This window comes from Sapajus apella, unplaced genomic scaffold, assembly GCF_009761245.1.
Source record: "Sapajus apella isolate SASKATOON/1434 unplaced genomic scaffold, GSC_monkey_1.0 scaffold12, whole genome shotgun sequence".
In the NCBI taxonomy this organism is placed as follows: Eukaryota; Metazoa; Chordata; class Mammalia; order Primates; family Cebidae; genus Sapajus; species Sapajus apella.
In genome coordinates this window covers 8775912-8795752 of record NW_022436952.1, presented here as the reverse complement: position 1 = coordinate 8795752, position 19841 = coordinate 8775912, and the positions used below count along the sequence as shown (strand labels likewise).

At 52.6% G+C, this 19841-nt stretch overlaps 1 protein-coding gene across 8 annotated transcripts in view; it reads right to left on the bottom strand.

The window, feature by feature from the left end:
* ABCC3 (ATP binding cassette subfamily C member 3) overlaps positions 1-19841 on the bottom strand; it is a 53529-nt gene that overhangs the window by 23485 nt on the left and 10203 nt on the right. For 5 of the 8 annotated variants that reach the window (XR_004269583.1, XR_004269584.1, XM_032280029.1 and 2 more), the window contains exons 2-15: positions 12981-13157; positions 12178-12303; positions 11817-11954; positions 10772-10897; positions 10462-10523; positions 9573-9704; positions 7848-8039; positions 4873-5050; positions 4619-4780; positions 3836-3928; positions 1314-1517; positions 1061-1207; positions 553-640; positions 148-214 (exon numbers count right to left, since the gene is read on the bottom strand). Coding sequence is in view for 4 of the 8 variants with exons in the window: in XM_032280029.1 (XP_032135920.1) it covers positions 148-214; positions 553-640; positions 1061-1207; positions 1314-1517; positions 3836-3928; positions 4619-4780; positions 4873-5050; positions 7848-8039; positions 9573-9704; positions 10462-10523; positions 10772-10897; positions 11817-11954; positions 12178-12303; positions 12981-13157 (1892 nt within the window). In the remaining 4 variants the exon portion in view is untranslated. The remainder of the gene's footprint in view (positions 1-147; positions 215-552; positions 641-1060; positions 1208-1313; positions 1518-3835; positions 3929-4618; positions 4781-4872; positions 5051-7847; positions 8040-9572; positions 9705-10461; positions 10524-10771; positions 10898-11816; positions 11955-12177; positions 12304-12980; positions 13158-19841) is intronic. The other 3 variants (XR_004269585.1, XR_004269586.1, XM_032280031.1) reach the window with 1 other exon arrangement.

Below are 19841 nucleotides of genomic sequence, written 5' to 3'. Positions count from 1 at the left end.
AGCCCTCCACCCTTCCAGACACCACCCCGGCACAGTGAAGCTCTTCCTGCATTCTTGGTCAAAGGGCTTTGCAGGGTGGGTGCTGCTACTGATCTGAACTTCTAGGTCACTGTGGGCAGCTGGGAAGGGAGTGTGAGAAGCTGGTACCTGTGCAGGGTGGGGGGCAGGTCCTGGGCCCAGGTGAAGGTGCCACTGTGTATGGTGATGGCATAGCCTGAGAGGACCAAGGTGGGCAGGGTCAGGGAGAGAGCCCGGAGGATGGTGTAGCCAACAGGGAGGCTGGGGGCAGGGGAAGGAGGACGGGGAAGGAGCCTGGCCCATGGGGAGGGGATCCTTGGGAGAAGGGAGGAAGAGAGAGGTGTGGGGAGCCCTGTGGGGGAGGGTGGAGTTGAGCAGAGAACCCAGAAGAGGGAGAAGGAGGTCATAGAATCGAAGCCAACATGAAAAGAGGAAGAAGAAAAGGGGTCAGGAGAGAACAATGGAAAAGCTTGGAACAGAGGGTTTTCTGGAGCAAGGACTGGGGCAGGCAGCCCAGGTAAGGGCTCTCCAGACCTGGGGAGATGGTCTTTCTTTCCACACACTGGGTGTCAAGTTCATCTTGGCTCAGGAAGTGCTGGATCCGTTTCAGAGACACGCTGGCCTGCAGGAGGATGTGAATCAGCCCTAGAGACTGCACTTCCCCACCCCCAACCCCTACCCTCACCCTGTCCCCAGCGTCCTGGGCTAGGCAAGACCCCGAGGGCCCAGACACTAGCGCTGGGGTCCCTCCCACAACTGAACCTTTCCTGGCTCCCACTGCCAAAGAGAAAGTCCAGGTTGGCAAGAGGAGACGATCTCCAAAACTCAGGTTTCTAGAAACCCGACCTCACCCCTGCTGTGACTCCAAATGACCCCTGCCCTTAGTGACCTCATTCAACCTTGAATACCTCTTCATAATGCCAGCGGCCCTCCCCCAACTCCGTTAACTTCCCGATTATCCCTTGTCCCTAGTGACCCTTCCCTGACGACCCCAACAACCTGCTCCACCTCCAATAGAGCCCCCAGCCCTACCCAGGGTTACCTGAGTCAGGTTGCTGATTAACTGGGGCAGCATGTTGAGGGGAATTCTTAAGATGTTAAACAAGGACACGGACACGAAGGCCTTCTCGGCGTCCAGCACATTGTTTGGGTCCACATACACGTACACCCAGAGGGTGATCAGGGTCACCTGAGCAGCGTGGGGGTGGTGTCAGGGTGGAGTCCACTGAGTTCCGGCCATGCCTGGGCACCCAGAACCCCAGAGGCAGGGACCCAGCCCTGATGCTGAGCCTCACCAGGAAGGGGCTGCAGACCCAGATGAAGGTGGAGGTGGCATGGAGGTAGGCCGCCTTGCGCAGCAGCTGGAGCTCACGCAGTCTGATGCCCTCCACCTGCTGCAGGAAGCTGGGCTCCCAGGTGTACAGCTTCAGCACTTTGATGCCGTTCAGGATCTCACTCATCAGCTTGATGCGTGAGTCCTTCAATTTCATTTGCTCCACCTGTGTGGGCAGAAACAGCAGCAGTGGCACACCTGCTCCCCTCCCTGACCTCCTGCCCACAGGGTCCTATCTTCCATCCATTCTCATCCATCGCAGCCATTCCACGCCGCCCACCGTTCCTTCTCACACCTCCTTGCCGGGCCTGTGCTGTGCCTCAGCCTGGAATACACAGCCCCTACTTCCCCGTGTCCCCTGCCTGATGAGATCCAGCCCCACCCTTAGCGCCACTGTCACTGGCCTTCCGAGGCAGCATCCTGGGAAGATCCTCTGTCCCCTGCCCTGAGTTTCTTCTCCTATTTCTTCTTCTTCTTCTTGCTATTATTATTTATTTTAGAGACGGGGTCTCACTGTGTTGCCCGGGCTGGACTGCAGTGGTACAGTCATAGCTCACTGCAGCGTCAAACTCCTGGGCTCACTAGATCCTCCTGTCTCAGCCTCCCGAGTAGCTGGAACTACAGTCATGAACCACCGTGCCTAGCTAATTTTTAATTTTTTTGTAGAGACGAGGTCTCACTACGTTGCTCAGGCTGGTTTCAAACTCCTGGCCTCATGTGATCCTCTCACCTTGGCCTCCCCAAGTGCCGGGATTACAGGTGGGAGCCACCACACCCAGCCCTTCCCTGGGTTTCTAAAGCGCACTGCACTTTCCTTTTGTTCTATAACCATCCCTTTATGTATATGTTTCTCTAATCAGACTGCGAGCTTCCTGAGGGGATGGGTTATTTCTCTTTGTTCTTTGAGACCTTAACCCAAGGTGTGGCACATCAGATTAATGTATTCATTCAATCTCTATATTTATGGAGTGCCTACTACATGCCAGGCTGTGGGCTACGTGTGGAATTTGTCACAACGAATTCAGACAAGGACCCCGCCATCATACAGTTGACAGTTTGATGGGGGAGGCATATACGCAAACAATGATCTGAATAAATGCTTAATTATTAATCATTATGTGTGCTCTGATGGAAAATCACAGATCCTGTAAGAAAGTGATGAGGTGGTGGCAGGAAAAGTAACTTAGGCTGGACAGTCAGGGTGGGCCTCCGGAGGAGGTGACTTTTTTTTTTTTGAGATGAAGTTTCGCTCTTGTTGCCCAGGCTGGAGGGCAATGGCTCGATCTCAGCTCACCGCAACCTCCGCCTCCTGGGTTCAAGTGATTCTCCTGCCTCATTCTCCTGCCTCAGCCTCCCGAGTAGCTGGATTACAGGCATATGCCACCACACCATGCTAATTTTGTATTGTTAGTAGAGATGGGGTTTCTCCATGTTGGTCAGTCTGGTCTCGAACTCCTCGGGTGATCCGCCTGCCTTGGCCTCCCAAAATGCTGGGACTGCAGGTATGAGCCACCGTGCCCAGACGAGGAAATGACTTTTATGTTGAGAGGTGAGGGAAGGAAAGGAGTTAGGCAGGCGAGGATGGGGTGACAAGCATTCCAGGCAGAGGGAACAGTACATGAGGTGGCCCCCAGAGGTACAATGAGCTTGGTGCTGTGGAGAAAAGAAAGAAGGCTAGACTGGCTGAAACTTGGTCATTCCCCAGCGGGTGAGGACTTGCAAGGTAAGCAGGAACCTTACCTAGGGGGTTTGTCATTTTTCCTATGGGAAGTGAGAAGCTGCTAAAGACTTCAATAGGCCCGGCGTGATGGCTCACACCTGTAATCCCAGCACTTTGGGAGGCTGAGGTAGGCTAATCACCTGAGATCAGGAGTTCAAGACCAACCTGACCAACATGGTGAAACCCCTTCTCTACTAAAAAAACCACACACACACACACACACACACACACAAAAAAAAAAAAAAACGCACTTAGCCAGGCATGGTGGTGTGTGCCTATAGTCCCAGCTACTAGGGAGGCCGAGGTGGGAGGATTGCTTGACCCCAGGATGCAGAGGTTATGAGCTGAGATCATGCCACTGCATTCCAGCCTGGGCTACAGAGTGAGACCCTGTCTCAAAAAAAAAAAAAAAAGAAAAGATACTTCAATAAATGTTTGCAAATAGTAGACTGAGTGACTAGCTATTCATGCTTAGCCCGGTGCAGTGGGAAAAGTCCTCGTTAGACTGGGATACTCAGGTTCGAGTCCCAGCTCTGCCTGATTCTGGACTGCCATCATTTCTCCAAGCCTTGGCTCCTCAGCTACAAAATGAGAATGTCAGTAAAACCCTCCAAGAGTTGCGAGGGCAGGGAGAGCTACGGTTTGTGCAAGTGGCTAGTAGCCACCCATACTTAGGAAGCAAGGTAGTCGTGAGGCCCCAAGGTTAGTGGATCCTGTCCCCCAGGCAGCAGGCCGGGTGCTCCAGGCAGGAGGACAGCACCTACCTGGAAGGCGCGCATCTTCACGGCCACAGCTCCGTTGAGTGGAATCAGCAAGACCATGAGAGCGACTCCAGCCAGGACAGAGGGACCTAGGTTCTGAGGAGGAACCGGTGGATAGATGACACATAGGGACAGATTACCAAAGTCTACAGAGAGAACCCAACAGACAAACAGAGGCCTGTTGGCTTGAAATGTGTAGATGGGCAGGAAGCAAAAGAGGGCGGTCAGCCAAACAGATAGAAAGTCAGAATGACCACAACACTTGGAGAAGCAGCCAGCCCTTAGATACAACGACAGCGACAAATAGCAGACATGAAGGCAAATACAGACGATGACAGCCAGAGTCACACCCACCTCCCTCCAAGTCTTTCTTTTCTCCCTGCTTCTGCGGGAAGGATAGCAACAGACGCTGGGAAGATTCAGTTGCAGACACCAGCATCCTCTAAGTCCTATTCCTCCATCCCCACCAATGCCCAGGGAAGCTCTTATGCCAATTCTATATCCCCTCTGCTAGCCCAGAATAACCCTTTTTCTTTTTTTGTTTTCTTTCTTTTTAGAGATGAGGTCTTGCTAGGTTGCCCAGGCTGGAATGCGGTGGCTATTCACAGGCACGGTCATGGCACACTGTAACCAGAACACCTGGGCTCAAGTGATCCTCCTGCCTCAGCCACCTGAGTAGCTGGGACTACAAGCAAGTGCCATGTACCCAGTTCCAGAATAATCCTCTCTTGTCACTTCTGTAGCAAGGTCAGGGGAAGGGGGCAGAGACCAGGGTTGGAGAGTCACCTGCCAGAGGAAGTACATTGCCAGCATGATCTGCAGGGGTGCCGACCACAGCAGGTTGAGGAACGGGACAAGGTCCATGAAGCGCTGGGCATCCACTGACATGAGGTTGACAATTTCCCCCACGGTGGACGCACGTTTGACTGAGTTGGTGATAACCAGAGCCTGCAGGTAGACAGTAGGCAGGTGGATTTGGCTGCCAGCCTCTTGCAAGCTGCCCAGGGCCAGCCTCTCCCCCAGGCCCTGCTCCAGCTCACCTTCCTGTAGATGACACCTATGATCCCGGTACGCAACTTCAGTCCGATCACAAAGATGCAGTGGTAATACTGCTGTAAGATCAGCGACTGCATCATGGAGCACAGGAACATCAGCCCAGCCACGAGGAAGCCCCACCAGGAGGGGGCCGTGGGGTTGGAGATAAACTTGATTAGGACACTGTGGGAAGGAAAGAGGGGTGAGGTGGGGAGGAGAAAGGGGCGAGGTGGGGAGGAGGGAGTGGCGAGGTGGGGTGGAGACAAGGGTGAGGTGGGGAGGAGAGAGGGGTGAGGTGGGGAGGAGAGGGGTGAGGCGGGGAGGAGACGGGTGAGGTGGGGAGGAGAGGGGTGAGGTGGGGAGGAGATAGGGGTGAGGTGGGGAGGAGAGGGGTGAGGTGGGGAGGAGACAGGGGTGAGGTGGGGAGGAACAGGGGTGAGGTGGGGAGGAGATAGGGGTGAGGTGGGGGGGAGACAGGGGAGAGGTGGGGAGTGCTCCCCCCACAGCTGCTCCCTCCTCTGCTGCCCTCCACTTTTACCTGCAGCCTCCACTGCACCCCCAGCCTCTGAAACCTCCACCCCCTCCACCTTCTGGGCCGGGGAGGGTCAGCCCAGTGCTACCTCAAGACCATGACCTTCTGGCTCCATTCTGCCTTCACCTCCTTCCCTATCCACCATGGACCCTGCTGCGTGCCTCACCTGCCTGCCTTCTTACCTCCTGAACCACATGGCAGGAAGAAATGCCACGTTTCCATTGATTGGACTTTCCTGCTCCTTCTCCTAGGCTGCTGAGGACTCCGGATTCTGCCACATGACCACAAAGACTCTCACCGCTCAATCTACCTTTCCAACCTCAGCAGCCCCAGCACTGCCCAGCGACTTTCTCTGGGTCCCTGATCCGCCTCTGCTCCTGGGGCCTTCCTCACTCTCTTCTTTTGCCTTCAGGCCTGTTCCAGGCCCCACCCCTCTCAGCAGCTACCTGCCTTCCCACTTAGCCACCCATTGAGAACTCCCTGCCACCCACACACTGCCGTCTAGTGGCTTGTCCTCTTTCTCTGGTGCTCAGGCGGTGGGAGGCTGGCTGCCCCTGCCCCTAAGCCTTCCTCTGCCTCTTCCGGAGCTTGCCGGGCTGTTGCCCCCTTTGCCGCTGAGCTTCACCCCGGCCACCTCTGCTGGAAGCTCTGCACCTTCCCCTACTGACACGACTGGGTCTCTTCATTGTTGGGACACGCTCCTCTCCACCCCGTGGAGCCCTCCAGGCGTAATCATAGCCAGGCCTCCCCTTCTATGATAGCTTGAGGTGTGCCTCCCAAAAAGAAACGTCCGGCTCCCAACCCCTGGTACCTGTGAACATGGCCTCATTTGGTGAGGTCATATTGGAGTATCGTGGGCCCCAGTGGCCCCAGCCCAGTGACTGGTCTCTCTCTCTCTCTCCTTTTTTTTTTTTGGAGACAGGATCTCTCTCTGTCACCTAGGCGACAGTACTGTGGTGCCATCACGGCTCACTGCAGCCTCAACCTCTTGGGCTCAAGCAGCCTTCCCACCTCAGCCTCTTGAGTAGCTGGACTCTAGGCATATGCCACCATGCCTGGCTAATATTTTCACTTTTTAGGGTCTTGCTATGTTGCTCTGGCTGGTCTCAAACTCTTGGGCTCAAGAGTTTGACCTCTAGCTAGCTGGGAATCTCCCCTTGGAGGGCCAACCAGCACTACTGGCCCAACGTGACAAGAGGCCATCCACCACCTTGCCCCACGCCCGGCCTCCTCCTCCCACTGAGCCCATCATCTCAGCAAAAGATCCATCATCCTCTAGTTACCCAGGCCAGGACCCAGGTTGCCTGGCACGCCTTTGTCTCTCTGGCGCACATACCCATCTCCCGAATAGCTCCTGAATGCTTATCTCATTCCTGGCCTGGACTCTGTCTGACCGGGTTGGCCCACTTCCATCCAGCCACCCTGCCTTACATCCCCCACACTCCTGGCAGGAGATCCTTGAAGCCAGATGCCCCTCCCTGGCTCAGATCTTTCACGGATATCCTTAGCTCTCCCTCTCTCTGTTTTCCTGCCCCTCCCGCTCGTTGCCATTTCCTCCGACACTCAGAAACACCTGAGTCATGCTGTTTCAGGGCTTTGTGACTAAGCCGAGGCTGAACTTTTCCCTCATTCTTCCCCTACTTGTCCCTCTAAATTTGTCGGCCTCCTGAGCCAGTGAGTGCTCCCTGCTCCATGTCAGGCTGGCTGTTTTGCCCTCCCAGGGTTCTCCAGACACCTGAGAACACTTCTGCCCCCACTGAATTCTAACTGATGTACGCGTTGGTTTCTCCCGTAAGACCTCAAGACTTTATCCTGTTGCCCTCTGTATCCCTAGCGTCTAGCATCATTCTGGTACCCTGGAGGTTCAGTAAGTGTTTGCTGAACAGATTAAAGCATACACGGAGGGGCAAGGAGGTGGGGGCTCAGCTACAAGGCAGCTCTCCTTCCCGCTGCCTCATCTGAGAGAGCCACTCTTTTTAGTCCAAGCCACTCCAGAGACAGGCGTCAGAGCCTGACGCCGGGGACAGAGCGCGGCAGTCGGAGCTCGGAGCCCTGGACTCAGACCCAATGCCTTCTTCGCTACTGGGTGCCCTTGGCCAAGTCACTTCACCTCTCCGAGTTCCTGCTTTCTCATTTGTGACACGGGAATGGGGCAATTCTGCATAGGATTGTTGGAAAGGTTTAAAGACCCAATGCTTGTTAACGCATCCACCACGATGCCTGGCACGTAGCATGTGTACAGCAGTGATAAGCTGAACGTGAGTGGGGAAACAAGTCAGGCAAGGCCACTTGCCAAGGGCACACAGGAAGTGGAGCTAGCCCCTCTGGTTCCTGGTCTGGGGTTCTTTCCCCTGTACATTATTCCTTCCTCTGGTCCCAACCCTCTGGGACAGCCAGCCAGCCCCGCTGCCCCGGGTAGGGCTGTAGTGAGCCGGAGTGTGGAGAGACCTGAGCAGCTGCGGGTTGATGAAGGAGAGCAGGTCCTGGATGAGCTTGAAGCAGGTGCTGATGAGCAAGCTGGAGCCGAAGGTGGTCAGCAGCGCCTGCAGGAAGGAGGGTTGTCGGGGCCTGAGCCGGGCCCCCAGCAGCACTTCGTCCTCGCTGGAGGCTATTTCCCCTGGCGCCGCTGCAGCCTTGTGTCTGGTCCAGGGAGGAAGAAGCGGTGGGTTAGGAATGGGCATAAGGGCCGCAGGAGGCCAAGAGCCAGGCTGGGCTGGCTAGGAGTGAGGTGGAGGCAGGAGCTGTTTTGGCTCTCGGAGCTGGGATGGGGACAGACAGCGTGAGAAATGCACAAGTGACTCTGTCCTTAGCTGCCAGAGGGCATCGGAAGGGGTGGCCAGACGGCTACTACAAGGACTCTGAAACCCAGCTACCCCTGCCGCCCCCGTGTCTGGCCCTCTCCCTGCCTCTCCAGGGCTGGCTCCAGGGAGGATACCATGAGGGAGGGGGAGATAAGATCAAGGATGGCTGGTGGTCTGGCCACTGGGCAGCTGAACAGGAAGGGACAGAGAGGGGGGTGCAGCAGGCAGACTGGGGGCCCATAGGTCTTCCTGGAGGCTCCAAGCCATGAAAGCCAGGATACTGCTAAGCATGCCCAAGCCTAGGTTCCTCCAACAGCTACTGATAACTGGGCGTTCTTGGCTGAGCAAACACTGAACTGGATTGTGGATGGGAGGGGGGGCGCTCAATCCTGGGGGCAGAGTTGGGTGGGGAAGGGTGATGCTGAGCCCAGCTCTCTTGGTGAGGCAGTTGGCCAGAGACAGGTTTGTGGGTCCTTGATGGGAGGCTGCCAGTGGGAAGACCCCTCAGGGGAAGATCGTTACATTCAGCCCCTGCCTCCGGACAGGAAGAGGCAGGATTGGCAGAGGTGTGCTGGCTGCTGGCCCTGGCATCTGCCCTGGCAGGCAGGCAGGCAGGGTAGTGCAGTGATAAGAGCAGGCCCTCCGGGGCCAGCTGGCTGTGTGTGGATTCCAGCTCTGCCACCACCAACTTGGGGACCGTGGGAGGTCCTCTATTAAAATTCTGTGCTTCGGCGTCCCCATCTGTTTTTGTTGCTGTTAAGGTCTCACTCCGTTGCCCAGACTGGAATACAGTGGCACAATCTCAGCTCACTGCAGCCTTGACCTCTTCTCAGACAATCCTCCCACCTCAGCCTCTCAAACAGCTGGGACTGCAGGTGCATGCCACCACACCCGGCTCATTTTGTTTCTATTTTTGTAGAGACAAGGTCTCACTATATTGACCAGGCTTGCCTTGAACTCCTGGACTCAAGCAATCTGCCTGCCTTGATGTCCCAAAGTGCTGGGATTTTAGGTATGAGCCACCACACCTGGCCCCAGTGTCCCCATCTGTAACACAGGGACACTAGAACCTACCCCGTAGGGCTGTTGAAAAATTAGGTGAGGTCATCTACATGCTTAGGATGGGACCTGGGATGGAGTAGGTGCTCCAGAGTGCCAACAATTCTCCTGCCCTCCCCCCACCGAGCGGGAGAACTAGTCCCGTCCAGGCCTAAGATTCCCATAGAACGGTGCTGAGGCTGCCAAGAAGTCACCTGGTCCTGCTCTGCTGCCCAGCAGTGCCACCCTCCCAGGCCTACCAGCGTCATCTGCAGGAGACCTGGGGTAAGCAAAGGGGCTGGGTGGTGGGCTGTGGGCAGCAGGAGGGCCTCACCGCGCCGTCTGCTTCTGCTGCTTCCTCCACGCCTCCAGCAGCTGCTGCACCACCATCTGGGATCTGTCCTCCTCCTTCAGGGACCAGAGGTCCTTCTCCTCCAGGGGATGCCGGTAGCCATGGATGGCCATCCTGGGGGGAGGTGAAGGCAGGCAGGCAGCCCCACAGAGGGTCAGAATTTAGCAGCCTGGGGCCAAGGGCCAGTGTCTCCAGGGCCCCAGGTCTCCGGAAAGGAGGGTCTCTTTTGGGCCCTGTGACTAAGAAAGGTGTCTCCTTCATTCCCTCAGTGAACGGGCTGGAGATCACTGCCTCTCCTTCCCAAGTTCCTACCGCTACCCCCTTCTCTTTCTCCCCGGGTGCCCCATCTCCTCCCCACCCCAAGCCCTGGTGATGGAATCCATGCTGGCTAGGGCCCTGGGTGAGGACAAGGCCTGGGGAATTTGGCCCCAGCCTTGGGTGCTTCCTCGGTGTTGTGAGGTTAATGAGCTGTCACTCAGGTCACAGACACAATTATCCTGCTCACGCTGCTCTGAGGGGCAGCCAAGGAGATGACGGGCTGCAACTTTATTCCAAACAGAAGAGCTTCAAACTAATGACAGTCTCCTTCCAGCTGCTGGGGTCTGTCCCCACAGCCTGTCAGATGCAGGGCTGGCCTGTAGCCTGGGGGCAGTGCTGGGCCAGGCCAGGCCTCTGCATTCAGCCCCACTCCCAGACTACTTCCCTACCCTCTCTGGTCCCGGCCCTGTGGTCACTGGGGTGGGAGGTGGGTAGGCAGCCAGCCAGATCCCTAACTGCTGGCCTGCTCCCCTTCCTCCATCTCACCTTCTGTCCCTCCCACCTTCTGTCCCTCCCCTCCCTCTGGCCCGGGCTGGTGGAAGAGCCAACTCACTTTGTGAACCACCAGAAAAACAGGCGGGAGAGAAAGCCAGCGCTGGTCTCGGGGTAAGGGTTCTAGAACGTGAGAGAATAGGATGGGGGAATCATAATAGGACGGGGGATCAGAAGTGCCCACCACCCTCTCAAAGCAGATAGGGAAATGGAGGGGACCCTTGTGCCTTCCTGCTCCAAGCCCCAGTTTACAGATTGTGGAGATGACCTCTCTCCCCCTTGGAAAGGAGCTGGAGGGGTTGGGGGCTGCTGGGTAGAGCTGGGCTGAGGACTGCGCTGTGGAACCCCCACACCCTCCATGGCAAACTCACAGGGTCGATATTCTTTGCAGAGAAAAATGGAGGTTTCTCCCTGAAGCAGGCCAAGACGAGGGCGCAGAGTACCAGGGCAAAGTAGACGTAGAAGGTGGTGAAGCGGAAGGGATCCGAGATCTCGCCCTGCGTGGGAGAGTGGAGGGGCGTCAGCAGCTCTGGAAAAGCCCGGGCCTGCAGCCCCTGCCCTGTGGAGTCCTTTGGGGCATCAGGCTCCTCTAGGGCAGGAGGTAGCACCCAGGGGCTTCCAGTCTCCTCCCAAAGGACTCTAAGAGATGGGGAAGGATCACAAGGGGGCTGTGGTTCAGCGAGGACCAGGTGTGGCACCTGTGCCAGGTGTGGGGCCAGCACCTTACGTACATGACCTTGTCTAACGGGACATCAGCCTACAGGCAGGACAGCTCGTGATGCCCTTTCTGCAGTTAAGGAAATGAGGCTCCAATGGCTTCAGCAACCCTCCCAAGCCCACATGGGGAGCAAGTGGGTGGTTCAGGGCTTATGTTCTTAGCTCCTCTCCTTGCCTGCTTTCCGCTAAGATGGAGAAATGGGAGGCGCTAGATGGGCCCCCCGTGTTCCATCCCACCAGCCCAACACTACCGCCGCTGAAGATCAAGAGGAAGGCCAGGAACTGAGGGAGGTGGGGAGAAGGAAGAGGACATGCTAATGGGTCCTCTAGGTAAACCAGAGTTCTTCACGTGTGTCTGCATACATGCACATTCCACGGGCCCCGACTGACACCCGCGTCAGACATTGCTCTTGGTGGTGGGTGCCATGGAACAGCCCCCTCCCCTCACATGACGGTGCAACAGTGGTGGCATCTCTGCTCATTCCTGTGTGATGCTGGTGCCCCCTCCTCAGCCTGCTTCCAGGTAGAAGTGCGGCAAGTGGAGAACAACAGATGGAACAGCAAAGAGGTCCTGGGAGTAGGGGTGGGGGTGGGGTGGGCCTCGGGGAGGCACCTGGGACCCAGCAGTGACTTTGAATGCTGAGATCACCCTCCTATCCAAGGCTAAACCTGGCAGATTCCCCTCTCCCCGCACCTTACCTCTGCCTTGGCTGAAAGGATCTTGGAGCGGAAGGGGATGACGGCGCAGACCACACACAGGAACCAGAAGATAATGAGGACCCCTGACGACTGGACCCCCTGTAGCCGCTCATACTGGATCAGCAGGGTGGCCAGCAGCTGTGCAGGGAGGGCGGGCGGGGCAGGCCCAGGCAGAGCACACACCTCTAGACCTGCCTCCTTTCTCCCCATCCCACATGACCAGAAGTTTCTGGGGCCACCCCCTTCTTCTTCCCATTCCCAACATGTGCAGCCCTCTCCCCAGAGCCCTCAGTTTCCTTATCACAGTCCACAACCCACTGCAGACCCCCCCCCCACCTACTTTCCCAGGGCCCACACTGACCATGGTGACGCCCACCACCAGTGGGGTGACAAAGAAAACAGGGGCAGGGGCCCGGCCATGGACCAGGCCATGGAAGGAGTAAAAGAGGTCCGCCCAGGAGACGCACCACAGCAGGACACCCAGGACCTGGAAGACAGTACAGGTTGGACTCTCCATACCCAGAGGCAAGGATAGTCCTCATTGGGAGGGGAAGCCAGCAGAATCCACTAGGCCTGCCTGGGCCTGGCACTGAGGTCTGGGAATGGAGCTGGCCAAAGCTTGGTGGGGATGGGGAGAGTGTTGCTGAACCTGCTTAAACTTTCGCAAGCTGGGAATATGCCAGCTGCTGTATATATTCCCAGCCGTCAGACTGCCATGGCCCCAAGCTGCAGGGGAGGTGAGACTGGGGAACCTAGTCTAGCCGAGGAGGTGGGAGAGGGCCTCGCTGAAAGCAGAATCTTAGCCAGGCACGGTGGTGGCTCATGCCTGTAATTCCAGCACTTTGGGAGGCTGAGGCAGGCAGATCACCTGAAGTCAGGAGTTCGAGACCAGCTTGGCTAACATGGTGAAACCCTGTCTCTACCAAAAATGCAAAAATTAGCTGGGCGTGGTTGCACATGTCTGTAATCCCAGCTACTCAGGAGGCTGAGGCAGGAGAATCGCTTGAACCCAGAAGGTAGAGGTTGCAGTGAGCCAAGATTGTGCCACTGCATTCCAACCTGGGCAACAGAGAGAGACTCTGTCTCAAAATAAATAAAATAATAAAATAAAAGCAGAATCCCCAGGACCCAGCCCCACTGGGAGGAGAGCCCTGAGCCACTGACCGTCTTGAGCCTGGACAGGTGGGAGAGGGTGATGTAGCCACGACCGTGATGCCGCAGGTAGAGCAGGTAGCAGGGCAGGGCCACCCACAGGTAGATGCAGGGCACCCAGGCCAGCAGGGAGTTCTGGAAGCAGGGAGTGAGGTCCGGGTTGTCTGTGTGTACAGACAGGTTGGAGTCCTGGGGACAGAGATAACAGTTCAGTGCTGTGGCAGCCCCGCAGTGAACTGGGCTCTCTCGAGGAAGATGGCTTAGCTAGAGAGATGTTCCATCAGAGACAGAGACGGGTGGAGTGGAAGACAGGTGAGGAGAAGAGAGACCAGATATACGAATGAGCAGTCATGGTCCCAAGTGTGCGTTCTCCAAGGATGCCATGACTGCCCCCATTTCCTTATATTTTCTCTTTCTCTCTACTTGAGGCATAATTTAAGAGCAACAAAAACTGCACCTATTTCAAGTGTATAATTCAGTGAGTTTTGATGGTTGTCCACACCTGCAAAACTGCTGCCATGTTACCTTACGGTCCTTTGCAGCCCATCCCTCCAAGGCTCATTTTCTATTATTCTGGATTCTCACTCATTTTTAAAACTAAGTTTTAATTTTATCAAAGTGATATATGCACATAGCTTAAAAGACCACTTTCTCTCAAGGCCGTTCCTGGGCCAGAGATGAGTTTCCCTGAGCCTTGTTTGCCTCTCCTTTGAAATGGAGGTGACCATCCACTGACCCACCTGTACCTCACTGGGTAGATGTGAGACTCATAGGAACTAAGGGAAATGGGGAGTCTTTGCAAATAACATAGACTAGAGTGACCAACTCTCCCATATGGGTGGGACTTCTCTGGTTTTAGCACGGAAAGTCCAGTGTCTTGGGAAACTGCTTGGTCTTGGGCAAATCAGTATGGTTGGCTACTTTACTGGTCCTGACAAGACTGCCTCTTACCTTCGACTATAACTACACCTATGAGCTTTTTTGGAAGGGGATGGGGGAATACATTCATTAATAAACACATGTTTTACTGAGATTGCTTCCTCCCAGGCCACCAATGTACTAACCTATTTCTTACCTTTTTTGCAAAGCATTAGATGTTTTTTAGAGCTGCTCAGAAAATATCAACAAGAAAAACCACTCACAATCCTATCCACCCAGAGACATCTGTTACCTGAAGATATAACTTCAGGCAATTTTTCAATTGCCAATTTAAATAATTATCATTTTTATTTTTATCAAAGTTATACATGCACATAAGTCTTTGAATTTTTTTTTTTTATATTTCTTTGTTGATTTGGTTTGGTTTTGTCTTTCAAGCTGGAGGTATTAAGTTCAATTTGGCCTAAAGCTGCCTCCTTACATAGTGAACTGAAACCCAACTTAATATTTAAAGAAACCTAACTTGAGAGTTTCTTGTAACAAGTAGCTGAGTCTCAGCCAATCACTGCAACTGAGCTTTCAGCCAATCGCAGACTGCAAACTGCACAGACCTGTCCAGATAAGGCAAATGCCAAGTTGTAAATCAGGCTATTTCTATTTGTCATCTTTTTTTCTGTCTGTAAGTACTACTTGACCACATAGTTAGGTGGAGTTCTTTCAGCCTTTACTGGCTTAGGATGCTGCCCAATTCATGAATTGCTTCTTTTTTCAAATAAACTCTGCTACATTAAATGTGTCTAAAGCTTTTCTTTTAATAGATTGGTGTCAGAAGTGGGATCTGAAGTAGAAATCCAGTGCCACTCAGGACTATTGAGTGACCAAGTAAAGGTACCTGACAGGGTACACTGTGCCAGTTGTTCTCTTGCAGCAACTGGAGGTCATGCATGATTTCCATCTCAGATTCCACGCTTCAGGAATTTGTGTTTTGAGTTCTCCAAGTTCATTTGAACAATTCTTAGACAGGACTGGGTCCAAGAGCAAATCAGATCTGATCATTAACTGGAGTGGATCTAGTTAGAAGCCTCAGGCAGGTGCCTTTTGAAAGTGAGTTCCTCCAAAACTAAGGAGTCTGGGACTCCAGGAGTCTGAGACTCCACCTTCTGGGACAGTGGCTAACTTCATGGACAAAAATTATGAGGAACATGTGTATTTTTGGAAAAATGATTTAACTTTGCTGAGGATAACTTAAGAGATACAGTGGCCACAGTGGGAAAGTTTTGACCTAGATAAAATTGTTCACTTGTGAGGTGCATTAGAAAAGAAAGGTTCGAAAATGCCACAAAAGCAATGGGCTGCATTCTGTAATTGGTACACAGAGCCATCTAAAAGATTAAATGAATAAAATTGCTTCTTTATAAGGTTCCTTACGGAAATCAAACAAAAAAAACTTAAGTCCCTTCACAAATCTCATTCAAAATCTTTAGCCATCTAGGCAAGAAATCTCGTTCCACTGGACAGAAGAACAATTTGGATCCAAATATTCTTTAATAAATTCAGGAGTTTTATATTATTGTACCTGGCACACGGCTAAAATATTTAAATGAAAGCTATAAGATCTGTTGCTGTTTACGTTTATATATGTATAATATAGGTATGATAGTTTCTATCTCCTTTTAATGTTTTAAAATTAAATTATAAAAGAGCTCTATTTTGCTGGTTTTAAGAAAAATAAGTGTTTATATAAATGAAGTATTCTCTCAGAAAATTAAGAACTACCTTGAATACTTTTGTAGCTTACCTGACTTGGGTAATCTTTGGCAAATAAGAATATTGTTGATTTGATTAAGACATACATGTTTTCATAGTTTTTGGGATTAAATATCATACAGATGCATGACATCCTATCTAGGTTTACTGGGAAAATAAGCTTAGGTTGTCTTTATATTACAAAATTTGTCAGCAAGAAAAACAAAATGATGACTAGTTGTTTATTTTCTCATCTTTATAGACAATCCAAGCGTAAGTGTTGAAAATAAGTGAGTTACAGGGTCAAGAGTTCAAGACCAGCCTGGTTAATATAGTGAAACCCTGTCTCCACTGAAAATATAAAAATTAGCCAGGCATGGTGGCGGATGCCTGTAGTCCCAGCTACTTGGGAGGCTGAGGCAGGAGAATCACTTGAACCCTGGAGGCAGAGGTTCCAAGATTGCACCACCCACTACGCTCTAACCTGGGTGACAGAGTGAGACTCTATCTCAAAAAAAAAAAAAAGAAAAGAAGTGAGTTAATCGAATGTAAGTAAGGTAAAACTCCCTTGTAAAAGATGTCCTTCCTATACCAGAAGGTTTTATTTTTTTGAAACAGGGTCTCACTCTATCACTTACCCTGGAGTGCAGTGGCAAGATCTCGGCTCACTGTAGCCTCCGCCTCCTGGGCTCAAGCAATCCTGCTTCAGCTCCCACAAGTATCTGGGACTACAGGTATGAGCCACCACATTCAGCTAATTTTTCTATTTTTAGTAGAGATGGGGTTTCACCATGTTGCCCAGGCTGGTCTTGAAATCCTGAGGTCAAGTGATCCACCCGCCTCAGCCACCCAAAGTGCTTGGATTACAGGCATGAGCCACCACGTTCAACCACCAGAAGGTTTTAACACTCTTATTATCAAGAATAGAAAGTTGAGGAGGAGGGAAATCTGTACAAACAACAATTTAGTTTTCAGGCCTCGCAAAACAAACAAACAAAAAACCTAAAAGGATATAAATGAAATGTTGCCTCCTTTACAGTTTGCTATTACAGAGAGACTAAAGACATTCTGGACCATTGATAAACGTGCTCTGTGCCACACTGACAAATTGTACTACGAGAAAGCTCATGCTTTAGAAATTACAGTTCATAGATTTACCAGTCTACAGATTACTGGTGTGACACACAATTCACAAATGCTTACTTTTTTTTTTTTTTAATGAGACAGTGTCTCACTTTGTTGCCAGGCTGGAGTGCAGTGGTGCAATCTCAGCTCACTGCAATCTCCGCCTCCTGGGTTCAAGTGATTCTCCTGCCTCAGCCTTCCAAGTAGCTAAGATTCCAGGCGCATGCCACCACACCCACCTAATTTTTGTATTTTTAGTAGAGATGGGGTTTCACTATGTTGGCCAGGATGGTCTCGATCACTTGACCTCGTGATCTGCCCTCCCTGGCCTCCCAAAGTGCTGGGATTAAAGGCATGAGCCACCATGCCTGGCCTACAAATGCTTACTTTCTAATGTCCATGGAAATTAAGGTCACTAAGGGTTAAGAATTTTTTTTTTTTTTTTTTTTTGAGACGGAGTCTTGCTCTGTTGCCCAAGCTGGAGTGCAGTGGTGCAATCTCAGTTTACTGCAACCTTTGTCTCCCAGGTTCAAGCAATTCTCCTGCCTCAGCCTCCCAAGTAGCTGGGATTACAGGTGCCCACGACCATGCCTGGCTAATTTTTGTATTTTTAGTAGAGATGGGGTTTCGCCATGTTGGCCAGGCTGATCTTGAACTCCTGACCTCAAGTGATCTACCCACCTTGTCCTCCCAAAGTGTTGGGATTACAGGCATGAGCCACCACACCCAGGCTGCGTTGACTCTTGAGGCTTGGCTGTCTCAGCATTTTGGAGTGAGACACTAAAGAGTTGGCTGCTCTGTATGTTGGGGGCAGGTAGATTTGGGACCGGATCTGTGACTCCTCAGGACAATCTGCAAACAATGATGAGGGAGAGCACCAAGGACCAAGAACCAAGACAGAAAGCGTGGCTGAAGGCAGAGTACCAAGGACCGCTTATTGGCTACTGGGCTTCCCTGTAGAGTGATCAAGTAGGAGCCTGGTCCTTTTGGAAAGAAAGACTCCCCCAACAACTGGAAGAATCTGAGGTCTTCTCTCTGGGACCAATTAGTAATGAGGGCTGAGGGTTCTATCCCTTCAGTATGCAGACTTTTACTTAATTCCACAGAGAAACTGCTGGTCTTCTGTGAAGTGGCTGGAATTTGCCTGGCTTTGAGAGGGATGGGTAAGTAACTTGGATGTTTCGTCTCTCCTTCCACATTCTCTGCTGCCTTCAGCCCTCTGGTCCCCGAGCTTTTTCAGACTCCATATGGCCTTTGGTTTCAGCTGTTCTCCACTGCTGTGTCAGTGATCACTCCTCAACCTGTTTTCCACTTTCCAAAAAGATGTTAATATCTTCTCTACTGTTGTCTCCTCTTCACTATGTCCTTGTAGGTTTACATTTCTTATTCCTTACTGTCGTTTTGGTGGAAAATCAGGAAGGACTGCAGATAAAGCCTTGTGTTCAATCCACCCTGTAGAACTCCCTCCAGCTACAATTTTTTTTTTTTTTTTTTTAGAGACGGGGTCTCACTATGTTGTCCAGGCTGGAGTGCAGTGGCTATTCACAGGTGCGATCCCACTACTGCGATCCCACAGGTGCGATTGCATGGGAGTTTTGACCTGCTCCATTTCTGACCTGGCCCGGTTCACCCCTCTTTGGGCAACCTGGTGGTCCCCCACTCCCGGGAGGTCACCATATTGATGCCAAACTTAGTGCGGACACCCGATTGGCATAGCGCACTATAGCCCAGAACTCCTGGGCTCAAGCGATCCTCCCACCTCAGCCTCCCAAGTAGCTGGGACTACAGGCATGCGCCACCGCGCCCAGCTTCTTTTTTTTTTTTTGAGGCAGAGTCTTCCTCTGTCTTGCAGGCTGGAGTGCAGTGATGTGATCTCAGCTCACTGCAATCTCCACCCCTGGGTTCAGGTGATTCTCCTGCCTCAGCCTCCCGAGTAGCTGCGATCACAGATGCCCACCACCACGCCTGGCTAATTTTTGTATATCTAGTAGAGATGGGGTTTCACCACGTTGACCGGGCTGGTTCTCGAACTCCTGACCTCAGGTGATCCACCCGCCTCGGCCTCCCAAAGTGCTTGGATTACAGGCGTGAGACATTGCGCCCGGCCTCCAAAGGTGAATTAAATAGACCTATTTCAGACTTCATGCGGGAACCCCTGGAACAGTATGGGCTTCCCCCATGTCTTAGAAACGACTCTTTCCTGGTCTCCTGGTTTCTTGGCAAGCCACCCTTGCTGTCTCCATAACTCCCTTCTAGTTCACCCTGCAAACATGGGCCCTAGCCCCCAAGTTCTGACCTTCCCTTGGTGCCCTCGCTCATCATTGTTCACAGATTGTCCTGAGGAGTCTCAAATCCAGATCAACAGCTTAACTCACCTCCTGAGCCTCAGCCCCTATTTCCTGCTGCCTCTCAGATGGTGTCTCCATCTGTCCACAGCACCTCATATTCAACACCTCAAACTAAGCTCCTTCACTCCCTGCCAGGACCAGCCCTTCCTTTGGCCTTGCCTGCCTCTGCCAAGGGCATCACCATTCTCCCAGCTACCCTGACTCTGGTAGGACACAAGCCCTGTTGATTCTTGATGGAAGCATCGTAGCTGGACAAAGAGGTGTTGGAGACTTGGTAGGGAGACTTTAAGAGCCTTAGGCAAGGTTGCACAGCTTAAAAGAAGTCACACTTGAGCTGTGTGATCTTGGCCGAGGCACTTAACCTCTCTCCTCTCTGCACCTTGGTTTCTTTAAGGGTAACATTGGGATGATAATATCTCTCACCTGGTTCCTCCCACCTGGCCCCTTGGACCCTCACCTCTTCATGAGCAATTGCCACGGACTTCTGGTCTCTTCCCTTCCGATTCCCTGGGGGCCTAGATCGCTCTCGGTCTTCCCTTCCTTTCTGGTCACGCCATTGCGGTCTCTTTGCTGATTCCCCTGCCTGGTGTGGGAGGCCTCAGAGTTCAGTCCTTTCTTCTTCTCTGCCTCCTTCTTATCTGCACTCCCCCTCTTGGCAATCTCACCCAGTCTATACCATCTACCTGCCAATGACTTCCAAGTCTATCTCTCCAGCTCAGTGCTCCCCAAATCTCCAACGCTATATCTAACTGCTGACCTGACATCTTCACTCCAT